General features: G+C 27.5%; 4 protein-coding genes across 4 annotated transcripts; 1 reads left to right on the top strand and 3 right to left on the bottom strand.

The window, feature by feature from the left end:
- The first annotated feature begins 633 nt into the window (after window positions 1-633).
- On the top strand, window positions 634-2,261 carry LOC101497979 (small ribosomal subunit protein eS27y-like). Its single transcript, XM_004485824.4, has 4 exons — window positions 634-772; window positions 1,237-1,338; window positions 1,637-1,665; window positions 1,852-2,261. The coding sequence occupies exons 1-4, from the start codon at window positions 770-772 to the stop codon at window positions 1,976-1,978; spliced, it is 261 nt and encodes an 86-aa protein (XP_004485881.1). The 5' UTR covers window positions 634-769; the 3' UTR covers window positions 1,979-2,261.
- Window positions 2,262-3,100: 839 nt separating this feature from the next.
- On the bottom strand, window positions 3,101-5,975 carry LOC101497643 (GDSL esterase/lipase At5g45910-like). Its single transcript, XM_004485823.4, has 5 exons — window positions 5,632-5,975; window positions 5,110-5,334; window positions 4,869-5,014; window positions 3,754-4,027; window positions 3,101-3,485 (listed from the first exon to the last, which is right to left on the bottom strand). The coding sequence occupies exons 1-5, from the start codon at window positions 5,879-5,881 to the stop codon at window positions 3,253-3,255; spliced, it is 1,128 nt and encodes a 375-aa protein (XP_004485880.1). The 5' UTR covers window positions 5,882-5,975; the 3' UTR covers window positions 3,101-3,252.
- Window positions 5,976-6,424: 449 nt separating this feature from the next.
- LOC101497322 (GDSL esterase/lipase At2g27360-like) lies at window positions 6,425-9,523 on the bottom strand. The gene is made up of 5 exons (XM_073369275.1): window positions 9,263-9,523; window positions 8,915-9,149; window positions 7,937-8,087; window positions 7,382-7,655; window positions 6,425-6,815 (listed from the first exon to the last, which is right to left on the bottom strand). The coding sequence occupies exons 1-5, from the start codon at window positions 9,486-9,488 to the stop codon at window positions 6,550-6,552; spliced, it is 1,152 nt and encodes a 383-aa protein (XP_073225376.1). The 5' UTR covers window positions 9,489-9,523; the 3' UTR covers window positions 6,425-6,549.
- A 2,554-nt stretch (window positions 9,524-12,077) lies between these two features.
- On the bottom strand, window positions 12,078-17,091 carry LOC101496997 (GDSL esterase/lipase At1g28610-like). Its single transcript, XM_004485821.4, has 5 exons — window positions 16,712-17,091; window positions 16,343-16,576; window positions 13,942-14,090; window positions 12,869-13,142; window positions 12,078-12,470 (listed from the first exon to the last, which is right to left on the bottom strand). The coding sequence occupies exons 1-5, from the start codon at window positions 16,971-16,973 to the stop codon at window positions 12,217-12,219; spliced, it is 1,173 nt and encodes a 390-aa protein (XP_004485878.1). The 5' UTR covers window positions 16,974-17,091; the 3' UTR covers window positions 12,078-12,216.
- Between the last annotated feature and the right edge of the window lie 2 nt (window positions 17,092-17,093).

The raw sequence follows: 17,093 nt of genomic DNA, 5'->3' as shown, positions 1-17,093 counted from the left end.
ATTAATCATTTATATTTTTGAATTAAAAATAATGGTTTGACTTATTTTAAAAGACGTATCATACAATTTTATGATATATAATCATTTTTATGTATTAATTATTCATATGTCATTACTTAAATTATAAAATTGAAAAAAATAAAAGTAAAAATTAAATTATTAAAAATTTTTATTATAATTTCATAGGCGTTAATTATTTTATATCATCGTAACTTGTATTATGATATATAAAATATGTCACATTATCATTTTAGTTAAAAATAAAAATGAGAACAAAAATTATAAGATTTTAAAATAAAAAAAATAATTTTATAAATTAATAAAAATATGGTAACTAAAATTATAATTAAACATATATTATATAAAAAAAGATAAATATTATTACGTCGTAGTGCAAACTATTTGACATTGACGTTAAATAAAAATAGAATAATCAATAATTATTTTCTAAAGACGTCAATTATTAAATAGGTCTATATTACAAGATAATGAGTTTCATTAGAGTATGATGTAAAATTATAGTCAATATATAAATACTAAACTTTTATGTTATTTTATATTATTCGTTTTAAATATTTTAATCCACCACATAGATAAGAGACTAATTTTTGTTTTTGGTAACAATAAGAGCCCAAGACCGATTTTGGGCCAGACCCGACAATCAATTTTATTTAACCATTTCGTGCTAAACCACTGCCATCGTCTACTTCGTTTTAGGGTTTTTGTTGGTTAGAGTGGTTTCGCTGGTCTTCCAACTTCCTCTGCCAACATGGTGAGTACCTTCTTCCTTCTATCAGATCTGATCGCGATTTATATCTTTTCTTTTATGCATCTATGTTTACTTTTTTTTTCTTTCGATACAAATCTGTGAACCACTATTTTTATAATGTTATTGTATAATAATGTTTCGTAAAACATTGAAATTGATGTGTGAAATTTAACTTCCAGAGTGAAAACGATAAGTTCCCGATAAGACGTTTTGCTAAATAGATAGATTTTGTGTGTACTTTGTGTTTGTGAAAAAACTAAATCTAACTTCTCTGTTGATTTATTCGATCGTGAAAAAACATCATTTATTGTGTTGATTTTTAATTTGTTGTTCTAACTTCGATGATGTGACATAACATTCCTTAATATTGTGATTTTTAGTTGCCTTCTATTAGCTGGTATGAATCAGATTGTTTATGCCGTTTAGTGTTCTGAATATTAATTGTTACTCTTTTGTGGATTGTATAGGTTCTTCAGAATGATATTGATTTGTTAAACCCTCCAGCTGAGCTTGAGAAGAGGAAGCACAAGCTCAAACGACTTGTTCAGTCACCAAACTCTTTCTTCATGGTATTGTTTATGTGCTTTATGTTGTTTCTAATTATTATTATTTTCATTTGAAGGAGCCATTGGCTCAGTGTTGTCAAATAGTGGACAATTTGGACAAAACACAATTGTTCCGTGATACAGTACAATATATTGTCATATAACTGTAAGAGAGGCGATATAACTATGTTGCATTGTGAAATTTAAACAAGTCACTATTTTCCTCAATACGTGGTTTACAACACTAGATTGGTTATGGATTTCTTTTTGCAAGGTTTATTAAATTAATTTTTTTTACTTATTTTCCTCTCTTCTATTTCAGGATGTAAAATGTCAGGGTTGCTTCAATATGTAAGTTTGATACACTTTGTTTTGCTCTCTTAAAATTCTTGATTGTAATATTGTATTTCTATCCTGCAATCTGATAATTTAACCTACATTCTGTATAGTTATGCAAATAATATAATCAATGGCATTATATACATACTTCTCTATTTCTCTATACTTATATATTTCCAATTTTTAACTTGGATACAGAACCACTGTCTTTAGCCACTCTCAAACTGTTGTCGTATGCGGTAACTGTCAGACTGTGCTGTGCCAGCCAACTGGTGGACGAGCAAGACTAACAGAGGGCTGCTCTTTTAGGAAGAAGGGAGATTAAATGGTGTGTAATTTTACTTTGTCCATGGATGGAGAGTTTTTCTTGTGAGGCTTAAAAATGGAATCAATGTTTTTTCATATTTTAGTTTCCAATGTATTAAATTGTAAGACTTGATCCCACAATCTTTTTCCAAGACTTTAATCTAGTTTTTCTATTTACTCTTTGTCTATCTATCTAGTTATGATAGATGTTTGCTTTTTTGGTCTCATGTTACCATCTTAATGAATATGGATTTACTAGTTGTATGATTTTATATTGTGATTTTAGTTGATGCTTTGTTCTATGTTTTGTGATTTTATAATGTAATTACATATTGATCAATTGGGTGATGTTTACTACTTTTTACTGCTCTTTCAAGGTTTTTTTAGAGAAATTCCTTTGACTCTTTAGGTATCAGTTTTGACTGGCTATTTTGTTTGTTTTTTTCTTCATTGCACCAATTACATGCGCCTAAGGCCGAGCGCTTCCCTCTTGAGTTAGGGGTGGCGTGGTATTTCCACGAGAGAGGGTATTCTTTGTGGCACACTTTTAGTGTGTAGGCGTAAATCAATTCTACTAATAGTAATGGGTTTCTTGACTGCTTTCCTGCTGTTGTAATTAGCAGTTTGAGCGATAGAATTGCCCTACATATCTTTAAACTTATTCCTCAAGAAAATCATAATTTAATATTTGCATTGACTTTTTATCCACGATTTCATAAAATTATACTATTTTTATTTTTTACTCTAATTAATAAAATGATTACTATATTTTATAGTAGCTATATCATGAAATTCTTGATCATTTTGTGTCTGCAAATCATGATCATTATTTTACTGACATATTTGGTGTTTTTGTCTATATTTCTTATTTGTTATATAACTGATTCAGTTTTGAGTGTAATATGTAACAAGTTGATTGATTTTTTCAGGGTAATTGGTTTGTGTTCGTATCCAATTTGATACAAATGTGAAATCAATCGATAAGAATTTCTATTGTTGGTTTATTTTGAATATGACTTTCACCTTGAATCTTGATTTACTATGATGAATATGGAAGTTTGTTAACCAGTATTTATTGTCAATTTTTAGTTAGACACTCTCCTATTCATTTATGATCAATGTTGAATTATTTAAACATTAGTGAAAAAAATATCAGCTCATTGTTTTATGGGAAGAATAGATTCCTATGTGAAGAACCTAATTTCGAATCCAATTAGAAAAGTTGTCCATTTTTGGTGTCAGACATACACATTAATGTTAATAAAATTAAACATGAAACATAGAATGTCTAGTCTATGCTATCTTAAAGAGTGACGGGTTGAGAGGAGGATTTGTGAAAGGACCCTCAATTAGACCTTTTGCAATGTGCCTATAAGCTGCTTCTGTTAAGTGAATTCCATCCCAATTTGCGTATGTTGTTGGGTCTGCACATGCTTTTGAATTTGAATGACCACATCTTGCCGAATTATTAAAATTGTAAGGTCCACCTCCACCACAACACGCTCTCGATGCTCCATTAGTGAACCCTACACAATTAAAGAATTCAAATTTAGGTAATTATAATCAATATGATGCGTAAAAATGTTCAAATCAGATTGGAATGTGATTGTCGTGTAGTCGATAAATCTTTTGCGTCACTGATAGATAATATTTTGTTTTTTTCATGGAAATGATTGAAGGGATTTTAATCTTTAATTATAACAAGCTATTCAAATCAATTTCATTGTGATAATCGCGTAAAAAGAGTAAGAAAAGAAGAATAATGAAAGATACTAAAAACATTAACAAACTAACCATAGTGTCTTGGTGCATGGAAGAAACGATTGGCTGCACCAAAATAGTTTGCATATATTATTCTTGCATGAGGATTTTTCTGCCTTAGTGTCTCTAATGCAAGATTGAGCTGCTTGTTATGGTACTTTGCAAAGCCATTGAAAGCTTTCAAACATCCATTTTTATCATAGTCTTCTATGTTCTTGCTTCTAAACAAAGTTAGGTACACAGCAGAACATCCAATTGGCAAATTGCCCGGCACCAAAAGTTCCACTGCCCCTTCAGCAATCAGTTCCTAGCAAATAAAGGGGATAATTTAGCGAATATTCGTTTAAGATTATTCCCTTCTTTGCCTAAAGTATATATTATGGTCGTTTCACAACGAAAATTTCACACAGTTTAAGAAAAATGTATAAATGATATAAAAGTGAAATATATTGATTTGAGAGTGATATAAATAGTATAAAGTATAGTACAATTGAAAAATGTAATTAATATTGCATAAAAAATAAAAAGTGTCATTTATTGTGGGATAGAAAGTGTCTCATTATTAATAATAATTAGTTGAATAGTTAGGTGAATTGAGATTGGACTATAACAAATAAGGGGATATTGATGAAAAAAATAAATAATGTTACTCATCTATAATAATAAGCACTTAAAATGACAAATAGTACTCATCTATAATAATAAGCACTTATTGTAAAAATAATTTGTCCTAAATATAAACACTGAAATTACTAGTATATTTTTTATTATTATATTTGAAACAAATTTCTTATTAATGTTACTCATTTGTCTTAAAATAAGAAAAATCAAGTTCCACATATTCAATCACAAAAATTACTTTAACAACGTCAACGCATAAAATGAAGAGTTTAAATTCACTGCCTATTTTTCTTAATATATGAGATAAAAATACTAAATGTTTATAAAGAATGGACACTTTAAGTTTACTATCTATTTTTCTTAATAAATGCTTATGAAACAAACAACCATTTCAAACATGACCCTTAATATCTATTCACTACCTATGAAACAAACAACCATTTCAAACATGACCCTTAATAGGAGACATTGAAGTAGTTTTAGTAAAGGCAGATTCATAAAAATTCACTTTGTTGGATATAACATACAGTGATGGTCTTTGTTATTTCTTCAACAACTAGAGGAACAGTGGCTTGGAGATCACTAATATTTCCAGCAAAGGCAGCATAGTTATAATCATTACCACCTATCTCTCCCACCACAAAGAGTGACTTTTTGAAGTAGCTATCACAATCTGTGACATTATTTTGGGGATTAAAAAAATTCAAGTTTTGTTATTTGAAATTTCATACATTATAGTTTCATTTGGGGAATATTAATTAATGTCACCTTGTTTAGTTGTACAAAGGGAAGGTTTCAGCTTCTTGAACCAGCCAAGCTGAATGTTCAATGAATCATTTGTCCATAGCAACTTTGCAAGTCCCTCTTGGATGAAAAATTCTACATCAAGTGCTGTGGCTCCAGCCACCGCAAAATTTACACCATTGTAGATCTTTTGGTGATCTTTGGTTACTTTTAGATATGGTTGCAAATATGGTAATCCATATGCCTCAGCTACAACCAAAATATACCATAAATGAATATCACTTTATATAATGATGTGCATAATAACATGTCTCTCTGTTTTTGCACAATTTTATTATAGCTTATACATAATTTTGCAGTTTTTTTTTTTGTATACACAATTTTAAAATAGATATATAAGCTTTAAAATAAATTCCATTCTTATGATCTATACCTGAACAATCACAAAACAACACGTACTTGAATGAGGTTCATCAACTGCATTTGACTGTGATTTTTCGCAACATCAAATAGTAAATTATATATATTCAACACACAATTACATACCTATGAAGTCAATCACTAGTCTTCCATCTGAACAACGACCGGTTGCATGTTGAAAGAAGGTTTCACCATAAGGAAGCTTACCTATGACAGGGAATAAAATAGCACCAGAGGCAAGGAAATTTCCGGTGTCACTTAAAGAGTCACCAAAGTTGAAAATTGCCTCGAATGGACGAGGAGTTGGATTTGAAACAACTTCCTTAAGGAAACCAAATGTGAAGGAAATGAGGATTAGGATGATATAGAACTTCATAGTGTTTTAGTGAAGATGAAGTTGGTTGAACAAGAGATGTATATATAATTATGAGATGAATATAATTATGTAGTTGAGCTTTAAATATAGTCCCACCTTTATATACACCACTTTTTCTTCTTTAATGTTGTAGTCTGTGGCACTTGTTTGTTTGATTAATGGGTAGAAATTGATGAGTTGTAATTTCTGGGTGGATAACTGAAAGTTTTATTACGAGATTTAATGACTTTTGAAAACTAATTTCATATTAACCCAAGCATTATAGTTTTTAGATGCATGGTTGTACTTTGTTGTTGTTCTTCTTCTTATGACAAAAATGAAATTGAATGTAAGTATTATTTCATTTATACTCACATGATTCAACCGTCGTTTATGTTTACTAATAATCGCTACAAAACTTTAAGACACGAGGAAGATAGTCTCATTCTCCCAACAAGATTTTTTCATTAGCAACGGTCGTTTAAACAGTGTTTGCTTGAAAGCATGTTTAATTGAAACGAAACACGAAATAGAATGTGCAAATTAGAAGGGGAAAATACACAATTGGGTGAATATACTAGTATCTTCATTTTCCAAGGATATTAGAATATTCCAGTATTTGTAGTGAAAGAAAGACAAATCTTGGATATGCATATTGCAGATTCTAGCTTTATTAGTGCCATTGATTTTTATTTCATTGTGTAGTTAATAAAATATGCAGAGGTGTTACTAGTAAGACAAGATAAACTAAATTTAGGAATGGTGTATTGTCCATCTAATAAACTCATGGCCATCCATCTATATGCAGCCTCAGTCAAATGATATCCATCCCAGCTAACATATTTTGAAGTATCATCACATGCAATCACCTCTAAGTTTCCACATAGTGCTGTATCATTGAAATTGTAAGGACCTCCACCTCCACAACAAACTTGAAGAGCATTTCTTTCAAATCCTGTAACAACATTGAAGCAAATTTTGTATATCACTTTTCAATGTTTTGGTGTCATATTGAAAAATCATGACATACAGGTTCTCTAGGACAAAAATACTAAGCATGTGTTTGGAACAACATTTGTAAGGCATTTCTCGCGTCCTCGTGCAATTATGCCGTGAAAAATAAGAAGCTAACGAATTTAGAAGTGGGTTGGACGTGCGTTTCTACAGTGGAAAGTGAAATTTCCTAACACATGCTAACTGTGAAACAAACCACAAATTTAGTTCCATTGTAAACTATTGACTCATGTTATCTAACTAGTACTAATGGCTAAATAGCACATGAATACGACAGAACTCTTATGTTCACTTGTAACCTATGTAGCATCAATATATTGAATTGTGTATGTTGTTCGATATGTGTTGTTTTTGTCAGATGTACAATTACATTAAATCACTTTTATCTCCTTAAATTAATGAGGGTGTATATGTGTCAGTGTCCTTTTTGGTGTCGGTGCTTCATAGTTTATGAGACAAACACATTGATATAACATACAGAGCTAGGAGGATTAGAGGATAGATTACCGAATTGTTCTGGAGATTTGTAAAACTGCAATGCAGCATTGAAATAATCAGCATAGATGATATTAGTAAAAGGATACAACACTCGAAGCCTATTTAGTTCGAATTGAAGTAGCTCATTATGGTATTCAAAAAACATGTTTAACAATTTCAAACAGCCAGCTTGGTCATATTCCTCTTCATTAATAGTTGCAAACTTTGTTAATAAGGCTGGATTGCATCCAAGTGGTAAACTTCCAGGGACCAAGATTGTTACAGCCCCTAAATCAATTAAGTCCTGCAAAAAGTCATAAACTAACCAATGATTAAAAAATGACTTAAACTGGAGAAAAATTAAATTACAAATTAATATTCCTTGGTTTCTCAATGTAAACTAAGAGTAGTCTCATTCTCACTGTTTTAATAGTTCCAATGTGATTTGGTGGTTTCCGTCAAATGTGGAGTGAACCAAATTCTCATTTTTCTTAAAAAGAAACACGGGCCACTTCGCGATAATTTTGAACGATTTCTTCGGGACATATAGCATTGCTGCTTTCAAAAACTGAATTAAATACTTACCTTGATTGCTGAAGTTATTACAGATATTACTTGGGGTACATATGTAATAAGATCTTCAAATGCATTTGTTTCGAACAAGGGAAAACTATAATCATTGCCTCCTATCTCTCCCACAATAAACAAGGAACTGTGAAGAACATCTTTGCAGCCTAAAAGAATGAAATCCCACAAATCAGAATTACCAACATAATCAGTCACACAGAAAAAAGCAAGGGATACAATTACAAAGTACTTATCATTGAAAAGCTTCGTAATAATTACTTTAAGAGAGATCAAATAAAAATTTCTGAATCATATCCTTATTATATTACTAGCAAATTTCATCACATGAAGAACCATTCCAAATATTATGAATAGCTAATACTATAAGAACTTGTTTAGATTGATATATTTGAGTTTATCCACTGAGATAAAAAATTGTGAAGTTGTTTAGGAGAGTTTAAGGAAACAACTTATAACATTTTCATAAGTTGTTTTACTAGGATAGCAACTTATGAAAACACGTTATTGATTATATGAAAATAGTTTGACTTTATCTTTTTATAGAAATAATTTATACATAAACACCTATACGGCAATAAGTTATTATCCAATCAGAGCTTTATTTAAACATCATATATTATATAATTCATAAAGTCAAATTCTAATAAGGACTAAGGACCAGAATTTAAAAAATGTTCATCTTTATTTTCACGACTGAAATAGTGACTTAAATGATATAAATTCAATAAAAAAAAATGTATTTTATATGGAATTGACGTCAATCTGGTCACCATCTCACTGTCTTTATCCATAAAAAAGATGGTGAGAGTCATGAATTATTAGTTCTGAAAATTATAGTCATTTATCTTTAGAATTTCCTATGATTTTTAAATACTAGTCCAATAGCATTAGTCAGCAATTCATAAATGCAAAATTGCAATAAACAAGTAATAAATGAGACTAAATGTGAAGAATAGAAAGAGTAGATAGATAACTTCAGTTGAAGAAGAATTGCATATAGAAGGCAACAATTCCTTGAACCAATCAATCTGAAACCTGAGAGAATAATTTGTAGTAGCATCAACAACAAACCCTTTCTCTTCAAAGAAACTTAAATCCAAAGCAGTAGCTCCAGCAATCGCAAAATTCACTCCATTTTCAATATTCCCAGTAACTTCACCATTTTTAAAACCCAAATACGGTTTCACATAGGAAAGCCCCAAAGATTCAGCTTGAAATAACATCAAGAACAACAAAGAGAAAGAGAAAGAGTTAGTTATAAAGATAGAGTATTTATGAAAGAAAAAGAAAAAGAAAAAGGGTGTGATGGAATATGAATGATACCGATGAAATCAATGATGAGGCGGCCATCGGAGCAGCGTCCATTAGGATGATGAAAATGGGTTTGACCGAAAGGAGGAAGCATACAATCAGGGCTCAGTGGTGGAGAAATGAAATTAAGATTTCCGGTATCAGTAAGGGAATCTCCGAAGCTAAAGATTGACGTGTAGTAAGCTCTACAAGTACCAGCAAAAACCAATGTAGTCACCAAAAAAACCAACGATGCCATTGTTTTATTTTTTTTGTTATTTTTATTTTGATTCAATAATACATCTCTTTCTATTATACTATCTTTATCTACAAACATTTGTCTTTTAGTTTTGTTTTTTTTATCAAATAAAAGATATTCCCTTATTTTATTTAGATTTTGTAAGTGAATATGAATCAATTTATTATCTATTAGTTAATATACGAACTAAAAATGCCATATATACTATTTAAGATCTAGTTCTCATAAATGAAAGTTATATATACCTATGTTTTTCTGAACTAAAATCTTGCTTTTTATGTTTTTTTTATTCTTTCTATGTTTTTTGTTTGCTCTTCATCTTCTCTCTTACTTTATTCCAATATTTCATCTTGTTAATTTATTTTCCATCATATTCCTAATCACTCAACAAACAAGCAATGTACTGAAGAAAAAAATGGTAATTACGGAAAATTTCTTCATATATTAAATTATCTTTATCTTTTTATATTGCCCCAAGACATTATCGTTTTTTTATCTACTAGAGTAGCAAGAATGTGTAGACAAAAACAATTAATGTCATGTGTAGTTATTCTTTTACTTAATAAAGAAACTAAAAAGAATAGAAATAGAAGAGTAAGGAAAAGGAAAAATAGAGAAAAGAAGATGATATTTAAGCTAAATAGTACCACGTGTCTCTTAACTTCGATTTAGTTCTTTATAATTTTTTTTTTAATTTTAATTTTAAATGACAATTTAATATTTTATATTTTAAAATGTCAATAATATTATTCTTCTTTTTTTATATAAAAAATTTATTAAAAAATTTCAAACAAAATCTATAAAATTAATTATCATCCTCAATATAATACAAATTTTATCAAATTCATAACTAAATCTTTAAATAAATTCATATTTTCATCTCTAACAACATTAAATAAAGAATAAAAATATAAGTTTATTTGAAGATTTGAGTTACGAATTTGATGAAATTTGTATTATATTGAAAAATATAATTAAAATAAAGAATTAAATCGGAAAAAAAAATATAAAAGACTAAAACGTTAACGAAATTAAGTTAATGGATCACAATTGATATTTAACCTAAAATTTAATAGTGAAATATAATTTAATAAAGAACAATTATATTGATAAACAAAAATAATTTCTCAATTATTTTTGTTCTTGTGACTTTGAATCTAGATCTTAATAATTAATTGTATTTATTCATTTATTTTTTTAATTATTATAATATTATCAATTAGTAAAAATTATATTTTGATTTAATTTATCTATAATTATTCTCTATTTCTAATTTAATATAGACGAAAGTATTCAAAATAAATACATTGATCTAAACATATTTGTTAATATGAAATGTATTTTAGGAAGATAATTGTGTGTAGATCAGATATTCAAAAATACATTTGATGGAAATGTATCTTATAAAAAGTTTTCTTAAACAAATGACATATTACTCCAAAATGCGTAAACAAGGAATGAACCGTGTAAACCCACGTTTGTTTTACCAGTTATTATGAAGATCATACATATTTTTAGAAATCCATAGTTGTTTTACTAGTTGTTATGAAGATCATATAAAAGTTGACTGAATTCTAAATTATCACAACATCATTCTCTTAAAAAGTAGAGAGTTAAATAAATATGAATTTAACACAAATTTTAAAAATTATTTTCATAAAATAAATGTTTGTTTTCTTTATTTTCACAATTAAACAAATACCTTCAATTAGTTGATTCTAGTTTGTAGCTACTTAAACAAGATATTTAGAGCATTTCTAATGCAGAAAAATTAACAATGCCTATATGACAATTGAAGTTGCTTAATTAAGGGATGCAATCGCAGCAAGCAATGCAAATTTTAGAGAGTTTAACAGTTAAAAACAATTTTTTATTATACTCAATCGATCAATTGGAAAATGAGTAAAAAAACAATCTCAATTTAAAAACGTGGGAAACATAAATAGGTGGGGGTGTCAAACAAGAGTCCCGTCCCAGAACAATCCTAACTTAGCTTTCAAAAAGACACCCTAATCTTCTCTCTTCTTCACACCATTGGATAGGTGATTCAGAGTATTTTTTAATCTAGGTAGATAAAGTAAAATGAATTAAAGTTGGTTATTAATTGGTTAAATGTTGTGTTCTAATTTGGACCAACGAAAAAATAAGTCAAGCAACCTAAAAATATTCTTCGAGGAGATGCTCTTACATTACACTTATTTACCACATTTTTATAAAAATATCTAGAATCAAGGTTCACACTCAAGATATATTGTACCAAACTTGATTTCTTTAGATTAAAAATAATAATATTTTGTTTGCTATTAAATAGAAACATAATACTTTACCTTTTATATTAATTTTAATTTATTCTTACACATTCAACTTCTTATAAAAAAATATTTTTTATTTAAAATTTTGGATTAAATTTAACTAAGATGATACACATTATTGAAAGCCTTAAAACTCCTCATTAATAATTTATTTTGAATATGTTTAGTTATACATGCAACAGTAAAAATTTATTTTAAATGAATTGATTATGTAAAATAAATATGAGTTAATTTTCAATACATTCGTATAAAAGAAAATAAAATTATAAATCCAAGATTGAAAATCAATTATAAAAACAAAATCTATAAATTTTAACTTTAAGTCACAACCAAAAGAAAGAAAAAAATCAAAACATATCATCCAATTTTGCACTCTTCAGAAACAACAGCTTGACTTGTCTAACAGGTAAAACACACTAGCTATTGAAATATCCATATTCATTGGTTACATTCATGAAACACAAGTTACTAAATTGAGGGACACAATATGGTCCATTTATTAAACCATCAGCAATCAATTTATATGCAGCCTCTGTCAAATGAATACCATCCCACCCAATATACTGAGAAGGATCTTCACAAGCAATCACGTCTGGATCGCCACAAGCTTTTGATGTATTGTAATTATATGGACCTCCTATTCCACAACAGGCTTTGAGACCCGTAAAACCTACATTAAATATCTTAGTTGGTTAGTTAATTATAGTTGATAAGTAGTTAATTTACACTAATCAGTTGTATATATAATTGATTGTATAAGTTTATATAACGTTTGATATAATTTATTCTCTCAATTATTAATATTATAAAATTTATTGTTCTCCATTTCTCTCTTACCAATTATTTAAATAAAAATTGTAATAATAATTATGAAACAATGTCCTAGACTAACCCATTCTTTACAATCTCTATTAGACAGTAGTTGATAACATTTTCTCCTAATTAGTTTTTTTATAGGGACATTCTTATAAACTTTTTTGGTCTATATCTCTATTCAATGTGATATAGTTTTTTAAAATTTAGTCTATGAAAACGTAATTTGAAAGGAAGTTTTAGTAGTTGAATTACCATATTTTGTGGGATAATGATATAATGGCAATACAGCATTGTAATAATCAGCATAGATGATATTAGCATCAGGATGAATTCCTCGAAGCCTATGTATCTCATATTGGAGCTTCTGGTTGTAAAATTCAGCAAATGCGTTTAACCACTTCAAGCAACCAGCTGAATCATATTGGTTTTTATCTTTGGCTTCATACTTGGTTAAATAGATTGCATTGCATCCCAGTGGAAAATTTCCAGGGACGATGAGTGTTCGTGCCCCCAGATAAATCAACTCCTGTGAAGACACAAAATACAAAATCGATTTTGGTATGGTTGAAAAATGAAATTCAAATTGGTTTAGTTAAAGAATCATATAACATATATTGAGAATAAAATATACTTTTGGTTCTGTAGCTTGACCGATGTTCTATTTTGATACATTTGTTTTTATAAAACAATTTGAGTTCTTTATTTTAAAAATTAAACAAAACATGGCCCAGCCATCAACTATATTTCACATAAGTCCTTCAAACTTTCATTTTTATTAGATAAGTTGTCGGTCGATGAAAGATTTGAGATATAAAATAAAATCAAAAGTTTAAAAATAAAAATTTAAATAAATTTAATGAATTTTACATAATGTAAGATTAGGTTTTTAAGAGAAAAAAATCAGATTTTTTTATTTAAATAATTTAATCAATTTGTAATTAAAAAATATCAATTCAATTTGTAAAACTTTTTAATATGTTATGAAAATTTCAAAGTTGTAAGCAAATAAAAAAGGATGGAGAGATTTAATTGAAACAATAAAAAACTTGAAAGACTAAAATCTTTCCAAATAAAGAAACTAGTAGAATAAAAAATGCAAGTAGTTCAAAGAGTATCATTATTAGAACACAAAATAAAATATAAATATAATTCTTTAATATTTTATAAAAAATAAAATATGAAGTCGAATATTTTATTCTATATTTAAGTCTTAAATTTTAGTTATGTAGATTAATTTAACATCTATAACACAAAAAGAAATATTACTCTTGTTCAAATTATAGGGACAAACTTTTGATTTAACAAAAAGAAAATAATAATCTTACATTAATTGCTGAAGTTATTGCATTGATTACATGTGGCACGTATGTTTTAACCTCGGATATGCTCTTTTGTATAAATAAAGGATAGTTGAAGTCGTTGCCTCCGATCTCTCCCACAAGAAACAACGAGTTTTCAAGAACTTCATGGCAGTCTGCAAAAAGTTGATGTTATGTTGTCCTTCGAAAATTACGGATAATTAAAATATCCACAATAAATAAATATTAATCACAATCATATCATGTGTGGTTGATTAATTGTGTTAAAAAATTACCTTAATTTTTTAATTTCTTTATATTATTAATGATATATATTTTATCATAATTAATTATAAAATATTTAATTTAATATTATCGATATTTGTTAACTGAATTAAAATTTAAAAATTATATTAATTTTGTCGATCGTCGCATTTTTCATAGATAACTAAGAATAGATACTCCATCAAAAAATATTCATTTATCTCACATGCATCAACAATTTAATAACAAAATCATCTTCAAATACATGTTATTTTCAATTTTTAATATAAAATTAATTACTTTTCAATTGTGTCTTCTATTACATTGTTCTTAAAGCATTATAAATTACCTTTTTAATAAAATTGTTATTCTCTTTTTATTTATTGTAATATTTTAATATGTGAAATTAATAGAGAAAATTACGTGTGAACATTCATACACCTCATAGATAATTTGAGAAAGAAAAAATAGAGAATGATATTATAGGTATAAGTAATATAAAAATAGATAAAATTAAAAAGGTTAAATGAATATTAGAAAGTTAAATAGAGCAATATTAGCAATTTTTTTTTTATAAAAAATACTAAATTTAAATATTAGCACAATCGTATTCTAGTTTCATTGATACACATATTTCAATTTTTATTAAAACTACAATTAACTAAACTATATCTGCAATTTAATTTCTTTAAATACAGATCTCATATTTATTAAATTATAAAAATTAAGTAAGTCAAGAAAATCGGTATTAATAGTATTTTTTTTTTTTATATAATTAGTATTACTTTACAACTTTATCTTTTAGAGGGAGAATTTATGTCTCCATGATAACATTTATAATTAGTCGCATAAAAATATTTAAAATAATTAAAAGTATGTTGATAAATAAATAGTTATCGGAGTTTATAATTGTGCAAGTGCGGTGCTAAAACTAATATAATATGTATAGTATATTAAAATTGACGAATTATAAAAATGGAGGAAGAGGTCAAACCTCGTGATAAAAATAAATTTATTTTCTCTATCTTATAATTAAGTAAAAATGGATTAAAAAAAATAAATGTATATTATTTAAAATTTAGACCACATGCTATTTATTTTTTTTAATTCATCTTGGCTTATTATAAGACACTAGAGTATTAATTAGTAAAAGCTTAATGTGAGATATGGTGAGTAATAAAAGAATCTTAATATAATTAATAGATTTAATAATAATTTTAGTCTCTTATTTTTATAAATTCATTAAATCAGTTCATTAATTTTAAAATCTGACAATTTTAATATTTTATTCTAATTTTTAACTACAAAAAAGATAATATGATATACTTTAAATAACGTGATATATAATTTGATTATGTAAAATGATTAAGACCCACAAAATTATAATAAAATTATCTAAAAAATTAATTTTTAACTTTAATAATTTTTGTTTTATAATTTAATTAATGACATATGAATAATTAATATATTTAGATACTTTTATATCATGAAATCGTATATCACATCATTTAAATTATCTAAAATTATTATTTCTTAGTTTAAAAATATGAAGGAGTACTAAAACTGTCTACTTTTAAAATAAAGAAATCAATTTTGTAAATTAATAAAAAAAAAAATCAAAATTGCAATTAAACGTAATTAATATTTAATCAATATACACCGTGACTCTTTAGAATTTTTGCTAATGTCGATCAGTTAAAATTGTTAAATCATTAAAGATGTTTGATTTATATTATAATAATATTTAAAGTTATATCTCTAAATAATTATAATAAAAATAACAATATATGTTAATTAAACTCAATTAGTTATAACTGTATATTTTTTTAAACTAACAGTATATTTTTTAAACTCAATTAATTATATCAGTATTATTTTTAAAACCAACAGTATATGTTAATTAAACTCAATCAATTATTTTATTGATTGAAATTACGTGACTCCTTTCTAAATTTGTTGGGACCATGTAATTATTCTTCAGTTCTTAGTTATACAATTCTTTTAAAAGAGTGGATACCCCTTCGCGGTTGGTGAACCTTATATATCGACTAAAAAGTAGTTTATCGTAACAACGACTAAACAATTATAAAAATAATAATATTTTTGGAAAGGTGGGTGTGTAGTGCGCATAGATAATTGAGGGAGAGAATAATTGAGAACTTACTAGTGGAAGAATGATTGCAAAGAGCAGGTAGCAGTTCCTTGAACCAATTCAACTGAACCGTTAATGAATAATTGGTTTCAACATTATGAATACCCCTCTCTTCAAAGAAACTAACATCTAACGCCGTTGCTCCTATAACAGCAAAATTCACTCCTTCATTCGCACTCCTATCTTCCAATCCACCATTCTTAATTCCTAAATACGGTTTCACCGTTGGAACTCCCAATGACTCACCTGCAAATTAACAACCATTTTATAACAAAAATATAATTAATTGAAATTTGGATGTATATGTTAGAAGGTTAATACAGATAACTCAATATTTCATTTAAAAAGAGTAATTGTTCTTAATAGATGAAGATATAATACAGATGAAATCGAGGATGAGGCGTCCATCGGAGCAACGTGCAGAGGGATGATGAAAGTATGTTTCGCCGTAAGGAGGTGAAAAGCAGTGTTGGGAGGGTTGCTGGTAGCTGAAATATAAGTTACCGGTGTCGGCAAGAGAATCCCCGAAGCTGAAGATGGAAGAGAAAGAGGGGCGGCAGGCTGTGAATAACGGTGGTGAAGCTATGATTAAAACAACTAATATCATTGTTGCGCTCCATTGCTGTTCACAACAAGTTGCCATCACAAATTTGTTGTGGAATTGTTTTCACTAACTATCGTTTATGTATATATATTATATAGTGTTTACCTCCTACTCTCTTTTTTTATTTTTTTTTGTTGATACCTGTGAGATTTTTTCCAA

This window comes from Cicer arietinum, chromosome 1, assembly GCF_000331145.2.
Source record: "Cicer arietinum cultivar CDC Frontier isolate Library 1 chromosome 1, Cicar.CDCFrontier_v2.0, whole genome shotgun sequence".
NCBI lineage: Eukaryota > Viridiplantae > Streptophyta > Magnoliopsida > Fabales > Fabaceae > Cicer > Cicer arietinum.
Note: the sequence above shows the minus strand (reverse complement) of the source record. Positions and strands in the feature narration are given on the sequence as shown.

What these genes read in the sequence shown, in the direction of transcription:
- LOC101497322 (XM_073369275.1), bottom strand. Translation starts at nt 9,488, where the DNA reads ATGGCATCGTTGGTTTTTTTGGTGACTACATTGGTTTTTGCTGGTACT. An exon ending in TGCAATTCTTCTTCAACTGA is followed by an intron (nt 8,088 to 8,914) that starts AGTTATCTATCT and finishes TTTCATTCTTTT; the next exon opens with AGGCTGCAAAGATGTTCTTC. An exon ending in TAATAACTTCAGCAATCAAG is followed by an intron (nt 7,656 to 7,936) that starts GTAAGTATTTAA and finishes GACTTTTTGCAG; the next exon opens with GACTTAATTGATTTAGGGGC.
- LOC101496997 (XM_004485821.4), bottom strand. Translation starts at nt 16,973, where the DNA reads ATGGCAACTTGTTGTGAACAGCAATGGAGCGCAACAATGATATTAGTT. An exon ending in CAATAACTTCAGCAATTAAT is followed by an intron (nt 13,143 to 13,941) that starts GTAAGATTATTA and finishes GTGTCTTCACAG; the next exon opens with GAGTTGATTTATCTGGGGGC. An exon ending in TCATTATCCCACAAAATATG is followed by an intron (nt 12,471 to 12,868) that starts GTAATTCAACTA and finishes TATTTAATGTAG; the next exon opens with GTTTTACGGGTCTCAAAGCC.
- LOC101497643 (XM_004485823.4), bottom strand. Translation starts at nt 5,881, where the DNA reads ATGAAGTTCTATATCATCCTAATCCTCATTTCCTTCACATTTGGTTTC. An exon ending in ACTAGTGATTGACTTCATAG is followed by an intron (nt 5,335 to 5,631) that starts GTATGTAATTGT and finishes TTTTGGTTGTAG; the next exon opens with CTGAGGCATATGGATTACCA. An exon ending in CCTTTGTACAACTAAACAAG is followed by an intron (nt 5,015 to 5,109) that starts GTGACATTAATT and finishes ATAATGTCACAG; the next exon opens with ATTGTGATAGCTACTTCAAA.
- LOC101497979 (XM_004485824.4), top strand. An exon ending in CACCAAACTCTTTCTTCATG is followed by an intron (nt 1,339 to 1,636) that starts GTATTGTTTATG and finishes CTTCTATTTCAG; the next exon opens with GATGTAAAATGTCAGGGTTG. An exon ending in TGTCAGGGTTGCTTCAATAT is followed by an intron (nt 1,666 to 1,851) that starts GTAAGTTTGATA and finishes ACTTGGATACAG; the next exon opens with AACCACTGTCTTTAGCCACT.